Consider the following 19,617-nt stretch of genomic DNA (forward strand, 5'->3'; position numbering starts at 1 on the left):
CCACAGACACCTTCCGCAGGCGATGGGAACAGGCCTACATATCGGCCATGCATGCCACAATAACCCTCTTCCCCAGACTCAACTTAGCCATTAGTAATCGCCCCTCCCTCTTTTCTCCCTAAGCTTTACCCACCACCAAACATGCTGTAAACACTGGTCAATACCTGTTACCTATCACTTCTCTCTGACCAAAGTACTTTCTTGTCAATGCCTGTTACCTATCACTTCTCTCTGCTACACTGCAGTACAAATGCCATCTTCTCTATAATAAACATGCGGCCAGGCCGTGAAATATCAAACTTTATTTTCTGTGTGTAATAAAGTGTTTACATATTCTTGTTATCTGCCCTTCTGGCTCTTTTCCTCATTCAATTCCCGTATTCTCTTGTACTGTTGCTGTATCATGAAAATTACTGAAAACTAAATACACAGCACATACTGTTAAAAACTTACAAATACAGTGTTACTGCATAGAACTACTCATCAGACCTTTCTATCCTAGTTTTAATCTTGCTCCATCTTCATTTACGATGATGTGAACATCAGAATTTCAACTGTCTGTTATTGTATATTTTATTGGTTTCCTGATCACTTGTCACAGGTATACATAAAATACACATATTTTAAATATAACATACAAAATAAAAGTTCAGCCAAAAATTGAAACAGTAAAAACGCATCTTGAAAATTTCCAGGAGAGGAATGAAGAAATTTTCTTAAGATATGACAGCTTTCCAAGTAATCACTCATGTTCAGGGACTGAAGGTCAGAATCAACCCTGTTCATACATTTCATGTGGAATGACCCAACCTTGATAATGTTTACATTGGGAGGCTTGGCAAACAAACTTCCCAAACTTTTCTTTTTCTTTTTGATATTTAATGTTACTTTTCTCCAACTTTTGGCTAATTGCAGCAATGAGGAGGAGTGAAAATATGATGAAACTGATGAAGGGACACTCACAAAGAATAATAGCCCAGCAAGGATTCGAATCTGGGACCCCTGGTGTCATAGCATTCTGTGATAACCACTCCACAAGAGGTCGGCATATTTTCAAATAGCTTTCCAGACTTTTATATAATGCTTTAACATTTTAATATGAAATAGGGATGGGTCGATATGAAATTTTGGCCGATACCGATAAAGTACCAATATAAAATTTACCGATCCGATATAAAATTCCAAATGGTCCTTGAAGAACCTGAAAGGATCATTGACACCCTTAATAAATGTGTTTCAAGGTGATTGCAGTGCAAAAGAAATTGCATATTTAGACATTTACTTTTTAGAAAATAGGACATGGAGATTATCCATAAAAATTACAACAAAATGGCAGAATTTTGCACTAAATTATCAGATATTTATCGATATATTGGATAGGTAAAATAATCAGTAATTTTACCGATACACCGATATCGGCCGATACCGATAGAGTAGTGATTAATTGGTCCCATCCCTAATATGTAAACATGACGTCTTAAACTTTGTGTGCAGATGAAAATGAATGAAATTTGTTCAACATAGTTTAAAATAAATGAATAAAAATATAACAATAATTGAAAAATGGGAAATGTACTTTTCAGTCTAGTCCTGGCAAAACAAAAAAACACAATTTCCCTCACAATTCCATGGTTTTGAATGCTTTTACAAAATTCCCCTAACTTTTCATCCTGCATCATCAAGGAGACAGTAGCCATGGGGAAAGGAATAATCTCAACCAGGATACTGGGATCAGACTGGCAGGCAAAACATCGAAGAGCACAGATCTATTCCATTAGGGCTGAAATAATACCAACATACAGGGAGCCGAAACTAGTGTTATCAGTATCAAAATATCAGCTGGTATTTATTCACCGATACTGGCTGAAACTTTTCCGGTTTCGGTATTTCTCAGGGTCTGTAAAAATGCTGCTCAACACAGTCTCTATATCATTCATTTTGCAGCAGTCTTACATGAAACAATGTATTTTGTAATCAAATGACAGCTAGTTTACTATTTGGAATATGTTAAAGAAAATAAACTTAGAATATCCTCATCTCAGTTTTTGTTCTTGCAGGGATGAGCATAATTAGCTGGTGGTTTTAAAATGGCAGAAATAAAGCAAACATGTTTCATTAGAGCATGTTATGTAAATGGCATAAATTCTACACTTCCTGAAGATTAATTCAGAAAAAAACAAAAAACAATTCATCTGTACACTTGTTGCCAGCTTCGGGACAATGTCCAGAATTTCGCTTCTAGCATCGGCCCTATGGACGCTGGACCAAAGTACGAAAAAAGAAAAAGGTCACTCAATGAGAATATGTAATGCTTGTGTTGCAACTTTGGAAAAAAACAAACAGAAAATTACAGCATTTGGAAATTTGAGTAATTACATTTTCAAGAAATGGTACGTTCATTGTTGCCATGCACTGCTGGTTGAAATATCGGCCATCCATCCTGAACAGAAATATAGGTACGGTTCCCAGATCCATCCGGATGCTAAAGGTAGAGTAGTTTTTGAATATGGTTTTATGAACAACAATAGTAAAAATAATTGCGCTGCAATGGTCCACTTCATGTTTAGAAGTACAGGGTGATTTATAATTCCCTCAGGGGTTTCGAACATTTATAGTACAAGAACTCTTAACACATGCAGCAAAAACTGCATATCAGTGCATAAAGAATCTCTCCAAGTTTGGTATGAACCTTACAGGTAATAGATATGTGCACCTCTGGTACGGACATCAATCTTGAAATCAAATTCATGCCACACGTGTCTCAACATATCACTGTGGTTCAGATTCCATTTTTAACATCCAGGCCCAATTACTTTATCTGATCACTAGACCTCAAATTTTTAGATCTACAAACTGTGCTTTTTGGTTCCTAAAATAGGCTCTAAAAATCCTAAAATAGGTTCCAAAAATAGGTCCTAAAAATTTCAAGTTAGGCTCGAAAAATCCTGAATTAGGTTCAAAAAAACTTAAAATAGTTCTAAGTTCCTGAAAAATGCTGATTAGGTATAGTCAACGGCAATGAAAATGGGACATACATATTCTGAAATACACACTAGCTTGAATAACGTTGTGTGTCTTGCCTAACCCTACAGCGCTGGAAGAACTTCCCATTGGAAGTTTGCTATTAAAATCCTTTGTTCGCCGCATAATTAAGCAACAATATTTTTTCATGTTATCCACAGTCAAACTCCGCAATTTTGTCTGTGAGGATCATCTTATATAATGAAAATAATCTTTAAACAATCACATATCAGTGCTGCAAACTTCAATGCTAAAATGTTAGTTTGCAAGCCGTGAATGCCACAAAGCACCGAAGTGACGCGAAAGTGAGCAAGACCACGCAGATCACACCACTTTGGATTGTACAGACATTTTGCTTTGTTTCGATCTTTGAAAAATCACCATGGACTCGGGAGAAGGAAAATCGACAGAGAGTATGTTTCAAACACGTTCGTCATTGAATTTTTTGTGACGAAAAAAAGCAAATGGATCTGTGTGACATAAAAATCCTGTAAAACCTTTAAAAATATATAAAAACCTAAAAAAAGTCTTGATTTAGGTGGATAAACCTAAAATAGGTTCTAACAAGCAAAATAGTTTATTTTATTCACTATAAAACTTTATCAGTTGTTGCATTTTTTAACGAAATGCGGACATAACTTATTATTTCTTGCACACCTATAAAGGAAAACATGGGTTAAAAACCTAAAATTCGAAGTCTACTGATCACAAACTTCACCTTGATGTGAATAATACTGTCACAACAGACTCACATTTAGCGAATTCTAAGATGCAGAATGCTTGTCTTCAACAGTGCATGCCATGTTTGCATTAACTGCATTATACTGTCACCTAGCATATAAATCTACAATTATGTGATGGGGCCTATTACGAGTGCAAACTTGGAGAGATTCATTATGTACTGATATGCACATTGTTGCTGCATGCGCTATAGTTCTTGTACTGCTAATATTCAAAACCCCAGGGAGAATTATGAATCACCCTGTATATCCTTCCTCCTCCCCCACCCCACTTCAAACCCATGTGCTAAAAAAATTGGGCACATAAATATTTTATTATACTGAATGTTGATAGAGCATGTTTATGCCCCAAAAAAAAAAAAAAAAAAAAAAAAACAGAACACACTCCAAGTGTGGCAATCTGCAAGTATTGAATTTGTCTTGTCAAGGAAACTGTGGACACAATAAAAACAAGGAAAAGGATCTAAAAGGTGCAGAAATACAGTCTCAGCTTCTATTACCTATTTTCTTGTTTTACTCTTCTTCCTTGACACTGGAGATGAAATGTCAGGCTTTCAGTGTGTTACCTTGAGGCATGTTTCCTCTTCCATAAATCAACTGTCTTAATAATAAAATTAGCCTTGGGCTTCTTACAGAATAATGATTCTTTACACTCAAATTTAACACATTAGTAAAAAGCTTATCAAATACAAATTAGCATTAGTAGCAAACTAATGGTTGATAACAAGAATTTGATATCGCAATATATCGTCTCCACAATATATATTGCCAAATATCATGATATATATATACCACCAAATATTGTGACAATATTTTGTCAACAGGATATATATCGCCAAATTATCATGACAATATATATCTAGTTTATACAGCCTGCACAATATATTTTCAAAATCGTGATATATCATCTGGACAATATATCGACCATCACTACTTTTCACAAGCAATTATCCCCACTATTTTCAAATTAGCCAATAAAAATACTTAGCTTTTAAGATGCACTATATCAATACAAACAAAATCACTTTTGCACAAGCTGAAATTCTGGTGGGCAAGAAAACAAGCACACAGACTATGTAATATCACATCCATTCACCTGTAATTTCTTGCAAGTGCAATTTCAGCTGTCCAACTGTATCATCCAAAGGAAAATTTACATCGTATTTCTGTTTATTGTATATTACTTTGAAGTCCACACACTCTTTGGGCTCTGGCACTGGTATTTCTCGTTCCTTGGCATCTGTGTGATTCTGTGCAGGCTGTTCTGATGCACTAAGCTCTTGGGAGGGTTTTGGTTCATTTTTGAGTTCATGAGGAGCTTCTAGACCAACTTTGTTTTCAACAGTTGTGCTTCCATCACAGTTTTCAGTCCGATCCCCCATCTCCATTCCTGAAACAAGAGATTAAAAATTAGGAACAGCCACTACACAACACACAATAATACTACAGTTACCATCATTATTCCGGATGGGGCAGTTAAGTGTGGAATTTGTTGAACAAGTCGCTACTGGAAAATGTAGGTTTTTTGTCAAATTCAGTTGAAAACTCCTTAAGTGTGGATGGAGTATATATATATGCCCTCCGCATTGTGCTGCTGTAGTGCGGAAAGCATATATATATGCTTTATGTTTGTTTCAACTATATTCGATTTACTGTGGCGTATATAGTTACACAGACGTTTGGTGAGATAGTTCTAGAAACAAAAAATAGTAGCAAGAGAGAAAAAGACATCATCTTTTTCCTCCCTTACTACTATTTTTTGTTTCTACTAGGGACGTTCAATATAGAAGTTTCCCTGTGCAATAAAATATTTTATAAAGCAATGACATTAAAAAGAAGCACATGGTTGACAAGCACCATCCTTCGTCTACAAGGAACAACAATAGATTCGTTATCAGGCGTGAAGGTGCATGCGCCCAAATGCGAAAAGTAAATGCTTGTTCGGAAAACGCGGGCTGGCATCATAAGGAGTTCAGAAGCATGGATGGTGCACTCGTGTCGGAAAGCTGGAGTAAAGAAGAAGTTTGTTCTGTCATTCGTTATGAATGGGTGAATGGCTTACCTCCTAGTGCCATTCATACGAAACTTCTTGCTATTTATGGTAATTCCGTAATGACAGTGCAAATGATTAGGTGTTGGTGCAAGTTGTTTGATGATGGCAGGGTGTGCATTTTTGACAACGTTCGAGCTGGGCGATCGAGTGCCACTACTGATGAGAACATTGCGAAGGTGGATGAACTTGTTCCAGAAAACCGTTGAGTGAAGGTATGCGAGGTTGCAGAAAGGTTGAACATTTCTGTTGGAACAGTCCATCACATCATTCACAAGAAATTGCAATCCAGTTTTCTGGGATGCTAAGGGCATTCTGCTTATGGACTTTTCGGAACTAGGAAGAACAATTAATGCTGACCGTTATTGTCAAACATTGGATAAACTGAAAAACGCAATTTGACATAAGCAACCAGGTCTCCTGTCAGCTGGTGTCAATCTTCTTGATGATAATGCTCTCCCCCACTCAGCAGTGCAAACACAACACAAAATTGAAAAATTGGGGTGGGAACGGCTGCCCAAACCTCCATACAGCCCCGATTTAGCACCGAGTGATTTCCATCTTTTTCCGGTGTTAAAGTCTGAATTGCAAGGTTACCGTTTCGAAACAGATGAAGAAGTGAAGCGGAATGTGAGAATAGTGCTCAATAGCCAGAGCCCTGATTTTCTTGCCAAGGGTATGGACAAATTGGTGCAACGGTGGGACAAATGCCTAAATCCCTATGGGGATTATGTGGAGAAGTGAGGAAGGATCCTCCTACACATGTATGTATAGTTTTCTAATGTATCTTAAAAATATTTTTTTTACAGCATACGGAAACTTATATATTGAACGACCCACGTACTAAAGCTAGAACTATCTCACAAAAATAGTACCAAGAGAGGAAAAAGATGAAAAAGAAGAAGATGAAAAGAAAGAAGAAGAATTTTTCCTTCTTTCTTTTTCGTCTTTGTCCTCTCTTGCTACTATATTTTGTTTCTACTACAGCTAGAACTATCTCACCAAACATCTGTATGACTATACACCACAGTAAATCGAATATAGTTGAAACAAACATAAAGCGCATATATATATATATATATATACACTAATGAAGAAGGAGACAGTAAACACTTACCACACGAAGAGAAATTATTCAATATTTCGCGATCTATGTCGCATTTTCAAGTTGAAGAAGAAAGATCAGCGTTACTAAGAGAAGAGGCACAGAATACTGACCGTAGCGTCTCTACGATCAGTGTTGCCAGAAACAGTTGATAGATCACGAGAAGTACTTTCACCAGTGTTTACTGTAAGGTGGGTGGGTAATTTTGGGGAGGAGAGGAAAGGGTTACTGGTTGACTAGGTTGAGTCCGGGGGGTATAGTGGCGTGCATGCCTGTTATGTAGGCCCTTTCCCAGCGCCTGCGGAAAGATGTGTCAGAGTGGGGGGGGGGGGGGTAAAAGATGGATGATGGCAACACGGAAGCAGTTATTGAAGGTGGCGTTATGGCTGTTGGTGTGGATGGCAACAGTGAAATCGGAGTTTTGGGTGGAGGAACGCTGATTATTAATCCTTAGGTTCAAGGGGGTGGAGGTTTCGCCTATGTAGAAGTTGCCGCAGATTTGACAGATGAGGGTGCAAATTAGGTTGGATGAGTGGCAGGTGCCCTTAGGGTGAAGGGTGAACTCGCCTGCCCCTGTGGGGATCGGGAGGGTGGGGGAGGTGATAAGTATGGGGCAGGTCTTGCATCTGGGTTTGTTGCACCTGTGAGCTGGGGGGAGTGGTGTGGATGGGGTGGGAGTGTTCCGGACCAAGATGTTTTTGAGGTTGGGGGGGGCGACGGAAGACGACCCTGGGTTTATCCCGAAAGAAGTCCCTGGTATCAGGATCACTCTGCAGGATGGGGAGGAGGGAGTGGAGGGTATGTCTGATTTTCATGATAGGGGGGTGGTATTGGGTGATCAGGGTTGGAGGGTTGGTTTTAGGTTGTTTGGTGCGGTTGTGGGAGTTTTCTCTGGTGATTTGTTTGTTGATGAGGGTGGAGGGATAGCCACGGTTGGTTAGGGCTTGGTGCAGGCGTAGGTTGTAGTTTTGGCGGGATGAGGGGGATGAGTTGAGGCGCTGGCCTCTGAGGGCAAGGGAGAATGGGATGGCTTTTTTGGTGTGGTAGGGGTGTGAGCTGGAGTAGTGGAGATACTGGAGGTGGTTGGTCGGTTTAATATGTATGGAAGTTTCCAAGTGATCTCCCGCAATGTGGATGTCCACATCTAGGAAGGTCACTTGGTCTTTTGAGTGGAAGCAGGTGAATTTGAGGGTGGTGCAGTCGTTAAGTTGGTTTAGGAATGTAGTGAGGGAGGGTTCGCCATGTGTCCAGAGGAGAAAAATGTCATCTATGAATCTGAGTCAGAGGAGTGGTTTCAGTTGCTGGGAGTCAAGGAATTCCTGTTCCAGCCTGCCCATGAACAGGTTGGCATAAGAGGGGGCCATGCCGGTACCCATGGCTGTGCCACGTATCTGCAGGTAATGTTGATCACCGAAGCAGAAGTTGTTGCAGGTAAGTACACGGTTGGCTAGTTGTATCAGGAAGTGAGTGCTGGGATTGTGGGGTTTAGGTAGGCAGTTAAGGAATGATTCTGTGGCACGGAGGCCATGGGCATGGGGAATATTAGTGTAGAGGGATGTGACATCAACAGTTGTGATGATGGTGTTAGGTGGTAGGGGTGGTAAGTTTTGGATGATGTTAAGGAAGTGGTTGGTGTCATGGAGGTAGGAGGGCAGGGCTTGGACGAGGGGTTGGAGGTGAGAGTCTCGAAAGGCTGAAATGCGTTCAGTGGGTGAATTGTAGCTGGACACAATGGGTCTCCCGGGGTTGTTCAGTTTGTGAATTTTCGGGAGGAGGTAGAAAGTGGGGGTGCGGGGGTTGTCAGGTATGAGTGAGGAGATGTTGGAATTGGATAGGCCTTCAGGGGGTCCTCGGGAGAGGACAAAATCCCGAATTTTGTCAAGGTGTGTGGTAGATGAATCAACCGTGGTGGGCTTGTAGGTTGATGAATCAGAGAGTTGACGGGAGGCTTCCGCCACGTAGTCAGAGGAGTTCATGACTACTGTGGTGGACCCTTTATCGGCGGGGAGGATTTTCATGTCCGGGTTGTTGTGGAGGGACCGGAGGGCTTGGTGCTGGGCTGGGGTTAGATTGTGGTGGGAAGAGGAGTTTTGGAGGTATGTACTGTCAGAAACATTGTTGATAACAGAGGTGATGTATCTTTCAAGAGGGTGGTTGTTGGGAAGGGGGGGGGGGATCATGGGGGAGGGGGGGGCAGAATTGGAGGAGACTGGGATGTGTGTCTGAGGGATTAGCATTGGAAGATTATAATGGGTGCATCAGTACCGAGGCTACCTGCACCCTTCTCATAATAAAGGTAAAAGGGTATGACTTGAGATGACCGGACTCCTCTCCGATTTTCTTCATATTTGGCATATTCACTAATTGAGGCCTCCTAATCACGAATCTGAAGTTAAAATGTGTCGGAAACGTCTAGAAATTGCAAAATAAGGGAATCAATTTTCGCGACCGGACCGCTCTCCCATTTTTATAGTACTGCTCATACTTACTGAACCATTGGCACGTGGTTAGGTTAGTTTCGGTTAGGTTAGTTTCGGTTAGGTTAGGCAAACATAATTACAATATGGTGACTTGGTAGTATCAGGATCTAGAAATTGCAAATAATTGCGAACCATTGACGCTAGCCCCACGAAGCATTGGCACGTGGTTAGGTTAGTTCGGTTAGGTTAGGCAAACATAGTTAAAATTTGGCTTCGTGGCAGTATTAGGAATATATATATTTGGTTGTGAAACAAAAAATTTCGCGAAAATCGACAGTTTCCATTCCGAAAACTGACTCCTTATTTTGCAATTTCTAGACGTTTCCGACAAATTTTAACTTCAGATTCGTGATTAGGAGGCCTCAATTAGTGAGTATGCCAAATATGAAGAAAATCGGAGAGGTGTCCAGTCATCTCAAGTCGTTCCGGTAAAAGTTCCCCGTGCACTTTGCACCATGCCATGAGGCATATATAAGGGACGCGCGTGGTAGGGCCCCACACATTCTATCGATATCGGCAATGTTGGAGGTGATGTGATCAGTACCATGCTCCGACCACCTTTCCCCTTCCAAGATAAACTACAAGTACATCAATTCAATAATTCCAATCTCTATCTGGCTTGCAATAAAGAGATCCCTGGTTCGATTCCCAGTGGAGATACACTGCCCAGTGATTTGGATCCCAATTTAAACTGCAAGCCCATTTCCTATTAATCAATCAGAGCAAAAGTGGATTTTAAACAACTTTCCAAAGCTCAACCTCCTCTTCAATAACAACCAAATACAAAGTGATGTTAATATACTACAAAGTATTTTCCCATCAATAACATGAAATAATAATTCAATGCTAAGTAACGACATATTTATTTAACATGTTTAAATGATTGAAGTCATGGGGGATAGAATAATTCACGACAGAAATATGAACATGACAATTTTAACTATGTTTGCCTAACCTAACCAAACCTAACCTTGCCATGCATGGTTCGTGGGGCTATTTATGAATGGTTCGTGGGGATATCCGTGAATGGTTCGTAGGGCTATGTGTGCATGGTTCGTAGGGTTTTCGAACCTGGAAAAAAAATACAAAATCAGTAACACGAAAGTAGGTATTTTTCGATGAAGAAGGTTGCAACACTGCATAACCACTGATCATGGACAACGCTAGTCAAGATTTCTCTGCCATATTGCATGTAACGCAAGCGAAAACAAACAAACAAGAATTACTCGATATGTCGAAAATTGAGATGATTTGCATGAAAAAAATGAACTGGAACCTTCAAGAATCCTTAGGAATGCAGAATACGTACGTACCAATGTGAAAAAGAAGAAAATAAAGGAATTTCAGACGTTTGGCGGTTACTGAAATTTTACCCTTTATTTTAATGCTAAGGGAACCAAACCTAACCTGCCTAACCTAACCATGATAGCATATATTGAACAAAATATTAAGTGATCGCTAAAACTCTGATTGAAATCGAACCATGTCAAAATTGAATTCGTAGCATGATGAAATCACAATAAAACAAAAGGAACTTGGGCCGAAGTAACCCCTGGTTTCCCAAGGCTCTTACGCTAATTTTAAATTTCTACACTTTTTGGAGAAAAATCAACTCTGGCAATATGAGAGCAATCTACTTCGGATAACTTTTGTTTTGCAGCTAAAACATAAGGGCATGCAACTGTGTACAATTCACAAGTCGAACCGAGGGAGGGCACAACCCCCGAATTTCAATGAAAAAACCATAAAAATCTGGAGTTTAGCCCCCTCTTCCCCCGCAATTTTGGGAAGAGAACGTGAACTTGTCTTCATTTCAAGGAATGGATGTTTCCCAAGAGAATGAAACTTGTTTCATGTTCCTTGGTGCCACACAAGTTGAATAATGAGCCAAAATGTGAAACTCTGTTTTTTAACCAAAAATAGCTAATTTGTATATTGCTCAGAAAATTGTGGGGGGAAGCAGGGTTCATCCATGTGACTTTCCCAAGCTTGCTCAGACCTGTGTCAGTATTTCCAACCAAACATAAAAGTATCAAAGTCCAAAAAGCACATTAATTTCGTAATCAGCAAAATGATACAAAAACGTATCATAATCCAAGTTGGACCTTACTTTTGATGATACAAATTCGTATCAAAATCCAAGGAAATGTTAACCAAAAGTGTCAAAGAAGAGCAGTAAAACATGCCAATACCCTTGACCCTCTCGAGAAAGTGAAATATTTTCCATGGATTGTGAAGTTTAGTGTTATTGTAAAGAAAAGTACGTTTTGGTTTATTTTACTTCACTTTTCACTGTTGGCTAATTGCAGAGATGGGGACAAGTGATAATACGATGAAGGGACACTCACACGCCTATGATGGAATTTGAACCCAGGACAGTAATGTTGTAGCACACTGTGCTAACCACTCCACTACAGTGTCTGGCAATACTCTTAGAATTAAAACTTCTTTTTCAGATTTGTGTATCCATACAACATTATGTCATTTAAATAAAACAGTGTGAAACGAGGACTTGGACAAACACTAGTCACATGTCAGAGTTAAATATTTCATTTATTTTCAGGTCTACATCTTCAAATACACTTCATTCAAATAAAAGTCTGAAATCTGTGGCAAAAAAGGTTCAAATTTTCAATGTTATGTGGACGGTTCCCTGCCCAATACTTTTTTCCCCTTATTTTTTTGTTATGTGTGTTGCAGTGGTTGAAACATGACAGATCCAGTACATGAAATGAAATCGGGAAAAAAATTTATTACAGAGTGTAAAGCAGGATGGCATATTTTTTAGATGCATCTCTGTCTTGACCCTTGGCACACTGTAACCCCAGTAGAAAGTGAAAAATTGTGCATGGTTTATGAAGATTGTGTTGTTTATTAACATTTTCTGTTGTTTTTAGGCCACCGAAATGTGTTAAGTTTAAATAATATACCTCCATTACCTAAGCATGAAGGCTTCATACACACATACACACCCTAACACCTACTGCTCCGTAGTAGCGTTTCGTGGTGTCATCATTTGCCAATGTTTTTCTTAATACTTGAGTGTGCATACAGCAAATTTTTAGGAATTTAAAAATTGTGAAAATATTCCAAAATATGAGGTTTTTTACTTGTGCAAGTCCTGCTTTGGGATTGAGTATCCTGGTTATTTGTGGTTTCCACACCCTGAAAAAATGTTAGGTACATATGCGATATCGCCCGAACGGATTTCTTCAAATTTACAGGAGAAACTACTTACTGAAATCAGTTTCTGTAGCATTGTCGAAGTTCTTCGAAGTATTTTTTCGCAGAAACTGAAAACTTCACCCTAGAATGCTGCAGAACAAGAAATAATCACTTTTTATGTAAGGAACTTGCATCATCTGACATTATGCCGTTGTTTCCATTATGTACCTGCAGATGGCACAAGTGTCGAAAGTCACGTGGTCTCGCCAGTGTTTCCAAACGTGCCTTTTTCTTACGAGATTTTTTTTTCTTTTTTTAACTATGCTTACCTAACCCAACCCAACCTTTCCGGAAATGGACCCGTGGGGCTATCATGGATGTTTTTTGGGGCTATCGTGAATGGTTTTTGGGGCTATCGTGAATGGTTTTTGGGGCTATCCGTCAATGGTTTGTGGGGCTATCGTGAATGTTTTTTTCGGGCTATCCGTCAATGGTTTGTGTTAACATGATGAACACGAAAGTAGGTATTTTTCGGTGAAGAAGGTTGAAACACTGCATACCCACTCCAAATCGACAAAACACAAGCACGACGCGTGATGATCCATGACAAGTGCACGCCATATTGTCTGTTACCCAAGCGGGACAAGGAATACAAATAATGACTCGTAATATGAAAAGTTGACACTATTTTATGGAAAAAGGCATAACTTCACCTTAAAGAATCTTCCACAATGCAAAATAGGTAAATATCAATGCTAAAATTAACGAAATAAACGAGTGAGAGGTGTTCGGGCAATATCGCATATTTACCAAAATTTTATATTACATAAAACGTCAAAATCTATCAATTAAAAAAAATGTACATAATTCTCATGGGGGCACAGTTGGTCTTCCAACAATGTAATTTTCCTGTCTTCACTTGCCACCACATGTCAAAGTGCATTCTCACCCAACACACTTCCAGAATATTTAACCAAATGTCACATCAAAGCTGGAATATCTGAAATATCTTCGGTAACGGTTCAGATTGTTTTATGATTTCTCCTAGCACAAAGACTAATTATCGTAGAATTTTGGAAATCATTGTCACACAAAATTTGAACCTTCCTTAAAGTAATGAGTGCTGTTTGGACTCGAAAAAACGTTATTTATGATTTAAAAAAACAACTTGAAAATTACTACGCACTTCTCATGGACAAGATATTCTCCATCAACAAGCGACAGTAAATATTATAGAAGCGTGGGAATGAATGTAGAAGTAAATCGGAACCTTAGTAGAATGCATTTAGGGACTTTATTTTAATGCTAAGGGAACCAAACCTAACCTGCCTAACCTAACCACGACAGCATATATTTAACAAAATATTAAGTGATCGCTAAAACTCCGCAGTATGTGTTAACAGACATAAATCGAAATCGAACCATGTAAAAATTGCATTCGTAGCATGATGAAATCGCAATAAAACAAAAGGAACTTGGGCCATATCTTCTAACACCATATATATTGTAAGAAGCATTGGCCTTTTGTTTAGCTGTCACAGTTTTAAATGTTAAGTGTTAAACAATAAATTGTATTACTGCTTGAGGTTGAAATATATGTGTGTAATGTCAAACATATTTTCAGAGAAGCACAACTGTTAATAGGCAAGTATATATATATACCTGCTATCTTTTCTTTCTCTATTTTCGTAATTTTAGGTATTTGGGTTGGTTACCTTTGAGAATGTATATTTTTAAAAAATGGGGAAACTTTTCCGGAGATAACCAATGTGCTGATAAATCACTTAACTTTCCTCACAAAATGTATATATTGTATCATCCGATTAAAGAGGCGTATTAAATGTGATTAGATTTTATAATTTTATTATTAACTTAACTTACAACTATCCCATGCATATGTACTTGGTATTATGAAAATAAAACCATTATTATTATCAAAATTTGAATAAGCAGCATGGAGAGGAACAAGCAATAATATAAAATAAAGCCACATACAATGAGAACGTACAAGATGTAACTGTCCTGCTACGATAACGTATTACAAATCAATTTGTACACAAATTAACTGAAAATATGAACCATACTTTACTGTTCTTCATACACAAGACTTCTCGACATGTATAACATACGTGGCTTTGACTGGAATTATGCTACACGTGCACAATAATAATTTTCTTATGAAACTTATCTGCAATATAACTTGGAAAATTCGGGCAAATATATAAAAACAAATTCACCGTACTTAGATAAAACCTAAATGTTTACAATGTCATGTGGTATGTTTAGTGTATTGACCTGGCTGATGACTTTGCTACTTCGTTGTTTTTAAGTGGCTTTTTAGCTTGATGACAATGCACAACTGAAAATGTTCCTATTATATTCATTCCTGCTCATCACGCTAACACTTATCACATAATCTTCTATACATTACCATAACTTTGAAAACTTATTTCTACAAATTACCAACATCTTTTACGTACGTACCCGTCGCATCCATTTTGGTTATTGTGTTGGGCCAATGACAATTGCGAATCTGTCTAGACTTGCAGTTACGTCACAAATTAGAATTGCGTGGCAGACAGCAGACAGTATGGTGCAAATTTTAAGATCAAGATGCATCAAAGCAGCATGCAACTGTATGGTGACGCATTTCAATAATTATATACTAGGATACTCTTTTTCTTCCTGCGACTTTTTACCGCTCATACCTCGAAGTTTATAGAAAGTTTAATGGCCGAAAAGAGAAAAGTCGCAAGCAGCACAAAACTTTCGGAAATAAATAAAAATGTACAATATTTTTCAAAAACTATTAAATTGATGTCTTTCAATGCAAAATGAACCTGCATTTATCTAACCTATGACCTGATATGGCCAATGTCGACGCAGGACGGCAGGGGCGGATTACTCATTTCGGCAAGTTTGCGCACCAAAAATTTACAGTAGTGTGGCGTCAACCCTAACCCCAAATCTATGCCTCCCCCTTTCATCTAGGCTGACAACACAGCTTGACAGGAGGCATGTACAGTATGTAACATTGTTATTCGTACACATAGAATTTCCGAGGAAAAAATGTCACATCTAAGGTGCGTTGCAAAATGATAAGAACGGTATGGAATTTGAACATATCGTGGGAACGAAAGTGATGCAAACTGACAGAGAGAGGAAAGCATGTTATGAGAAACGTGGTATAGATCGACCACAAGGAAAAAAACCTTGGGACGAAAAGTCCCGACGCAACTTTACCCTTCTTCCCTCCACCTCCGGCCATAAGGAAACATGGTCCACTTTCCCCCTCCCCCTGCTCGCGGGGGTACGGTGAACAGGACTCGCGGGTCTGCGCAGGTTGTTTTGCTCGTGGTTCCACTATACCAGGGCTGTTTCAGTCTTATGGGAGATTGGTTGATCGTAGTTAGTATTCTGTGTTTCGACTGTTCCTCGCGAACCGGCTGAAGTCAAATTCGTGTCCATATTCACGAACCTTTTCTTGTACTAAATTTTATTGCGAGAATGTGAGTAGAATACGTGTAATATTTACAAATAGCACCAGCAATGTACGTATTCTACAACTGTTTCATCTACACACTATTTAGTTTTTAATTTGGATAAGTAGCTTCATCCGGCCGACCAGTTGCTTAAATTTTGAAATTGTGTCGTCTGATTCTTGTCATTAGAATATTATTTTGGGGATGCGGTAAGTGTTGCCTAATGTAGTTAATGAAATCGTGGTAATTTAACATTGTATGAAATCACTGCGTAATACTTATCAAAGCTTTTTTTTCAAAAGTGATAAAGAAGTATCGCCAAACGCGAACCAAATTCCGTTCATTTCATACATCACTACAGGCTTGCATTCAGTATCGAAATCGAACTTTCTGATTGTAATTGTGTATCATTTGTTGTGTAAAATAAAAACTCAGGAATTTTAATGAAATGGTAATAATATTATATACTGTTCTGTAAGGGCCAAGTTCCATGTGTATAACTTAATCTGTGATGTTATGCTTCTGCAATAACTTATTTTTTAAATTCCTCTCGTATTTGCTTGCTTGCTTGAGTGGTTTAGGTGGACCAGGTTTGGTTCTCTTACTTTTATAATTATACACACGCGCGGAAATAATCAGATAATTAAACATAATGATCCTAACCTACTTATGTTATGATTCCGGTAATTATTTTCACCAAGTGGTCAACCTCGTTTTTGTGCTATTTTCACCTAAATTCATGATTCCTCACAATGTGGGAATTATTTTATAAAACATTCACGTTCTCTTGTAAGATTTTGTTTTGCATTGCTTGTTAGGTTCTATGTCTCAAAAAATAATCATCTATACCATGTGATATCACTGCTCTCTCTAAAAAGTGGCAATAATAATCAATAATCAGCATTTTTAATTTGCAAAAATTGACAATGTGTGAAATATAATAGCATCTGTACTTAATAAAGGTACCAGTTTCATAGATCGGAGACACATTAAAATCAGATATTTTGTGTTTTGCATGGTTCGTACCTGCCAATTGTGTATTGCGGAACATAGTTCAAGGTGCCATTGTGCTTTTTACACAAAAACAAACACTTTTTCTACGCATTTATCTAAGTGCTATCGAATGCACGTAACGGTGCGATATCGCTTCTTTTGTTTTCCAATGTCAGTGTTTTCCAACCTTCTTCACCGAAAAATACCTACTATCGTGTTCGTCACGTGTGCAAATTGTACATTGCTGACGGATAGCCCCACGAACAATTCCGATAAGGTTAGGTTAGGCAAGCATAGTTAAAAAAAAGGGGGGTTGGAAACACTGACATGATTTCCCGGTCAAATAGATACCAGGATGAAAGAAAATACCTTGACTAACGTTGGAAACCTTAGAAAAACTCATTTCCGTAAGTAGTTTCTTCTGTAAAAGTGAAGAAATGTGTCTCCGATGTATGAAACGGTTACCATAATAATAAAAAAAAACTGCTGAAAATAACTTGTTCTGCTCGTCCCAACACCTCATGAATGTAGTTGCACATTTTTTTTTTTATTTTGAGAATAATTACTGAAAATCATGGTTCCCATTGTATGAAGTTTTTTTAGAAGCTATACAAGAGAATGAAAAGGTGCTTTCAGTACTGCAAACAACTGTGGGAATAACTTTGCAGTTCGGAGAAACCTTTCTGTGGAAAAAAAACAACACTTCAGAGTGTGATCATTTCCACAATTTATCTATTTTAAGATGAACATTTTTGTGTTCAGTAACATTCATGTATCATGATACACACAGTACAGTAGTTACTGATATAACAGATTAATCAAGTCCAGTGAGATGTATGAAAGTAAGTAGTCTCTGCTGCACACTGTTTATGCTGTACTTCATTAAATACTAGTTGCTCATGTTATAAAACTATGCGTAATAACTACAGAAAGGAGGTATGGAGTAGCAAGGTCCAATATGAATTTTTCATTTTTGTAATGGTGCTCGTATGTCCTTAGGATAAAGCAGCCAAAGTTGATAATGAAGTCATGCATTTCTTAAAGTGAGTACATTAAGTACATTATTTTTGTTTGCCATAGCTTCGGTCGACTTTATTTTTGCAAAGTGTACTCTCATTTATGTGGTGAGCACTCTAGCATGTTGGCTACTGAAATGTTAGTGTCACCAGGGAAACTATGTTACCCATTGGGCAGTTCCCAGTACATATTGTTTTAATAGTATTTGAACATGAAAACACAAGAAAATTAATCCCACTGTACAGCACTGTAGAGCATTTATTTAATTTCTAGGAATTATCCACCTGTGCGCATGTTTTATGCACACATCAAGATAGAAGAGATACAAATGCAAAGTCCGGTATGGGACTTGGACATGGGAAGTGTAATAAATATGGCACTTCTCTGTTTAAGTCTCGTATCAGCTGGCAGAAAGTTCATCGTGGAAGGAAATAAATCAACTTTTCTTCATTCATGTTCAGCTATTTGGTAAATGATGAGTATTTGGTTTTTAAATAAGCTGTTTTATGTAAGAGATATTGTAGATATTATTTTATATATATGTAGATATTCTTTTTGTTAATATTTTCTGTGTATTTTTAAAGTAGAAATATTAATTTTCAATATTACCGGTTTTCATTCTTTCAATTGCTTTAAATGTTGAAAGAAGTCTACAAGGAACAACAATTAATTTTCCAAAATGTTTTCATACTTTTCTTTCAAGCATATAGTATGTATAGTAGGTGCTGCTGCACTTGCTACAATAAGGTATGAAATTTCACTTCAACTTAGTGGTCATTGTCATGACGGTAAATTTGTGTTAAAGGCTGAACCTTTTCGTAGCATTCAACCTAGTACAGTAGAGCGTCGATTATCCGAAGTAATTGGGGGACACGGGTGTTCGGAAAACTGGTTTGTTCGGATAATCGAACTGTACATGTTTATTTGCCAAAAAGAAGTACTGTACAGTAAATTTATTCATAAAAACAGGCATCTCTTTAAGTATGTATTACAAAGTAACGTACAAAGGCAACTTTAGTAGGAATATATAGTATGTGGTACAGTTTATTAAACAAAAATATGTACATATTACATACGCATTTTGCATGAACAATACACACAGTACACAAAATTAACGTTTAAAAAATCCTTTATTTTGGTCTGTCTAAGCAAGCCTACATGCTTACGAGCAGCTAAGTCACGTACTTTTTTCATTACAGATATCTGAAAGTGAGCGAGTACACAGTTCGGTTAAGAGGTCGTTCGGTTGACCGATGTTCGGATAATCGACGCTCTACTGTACTTCTTATTTATTTGATTTTTGAGAAAACTTCCGAGAATTCTCTTAGTAATTATTAAATTTTTTCTGTACAGACTAACATATTTCTAATCAGTGCCTTAAGGTATGTGATCTGATCAGTGGCATGCCCAGGATTTTCGAAAGGAGGGGGTTATGTATACATTTTTTAGTAGTCAGCACTCATTTTGCCATCTTTACCTGCATTTGATGTTCTTTTTTTTAGGGAATACTGGGCCAAAGGGGGGGGGGGTTATAACCCCCACCAACCCCCCTTGGTCACGCCAC

At 38.1% G+C, this 19,617-nt stretch overlaps 1 protein-coding gene across 2 annotated transcripts in view; it reads right to left on the reverse strand.

Annotated features, from left to right (window-relative positions):
* LOC145999657 (ubiquitin domain-containing protein UBFD1-like) overlaps positions 1–15,844 on the reverse strand; it is a 47,850-nt gene extending 32,006 nt beyond the window's left edge. The window contains exons 1-2 of one of the 2 annotated variants that reach the window (XM_083136787.1): positions 15,805–15,844; positions 4,858–5,151 (exon numbers count right to left, since the gene is read on the reverse strand). In XM_083136787.1, coding sequence (XP_082992913.1) covers positions 4,858–5,151; positions 15,805–15,829 — 319 coding nt within the window. In that variant the 5' untranslated portion in view covers positions 15,830–15,844. Of the gene's footprint in view, positions 1–4,857; positions 5,152–15,045; positions 15,150–15,804 lie in introns of those variants that run through there. The other variant, XM_083136788.1, reaches the window with a different exon arrangement.
* Between the last annotated feature and the right edge of the window lie 3,773 nt (positions 15,845–19,617).

This window comes from Lepisma saccharinum, chromosome 15 (genome assembly GCF_977018435.1).
Source record: "Lepisma saccharinum chromosome 15, izLepSacc3.1, whole genome shotgun sequence".
NCBI classification, from domain to species: Eukaryota; Metazoa; Arthropoda; class Insecta; order Zygentoma; family Lepismatidae; genus Lepisma; species Lepisma saccharinum.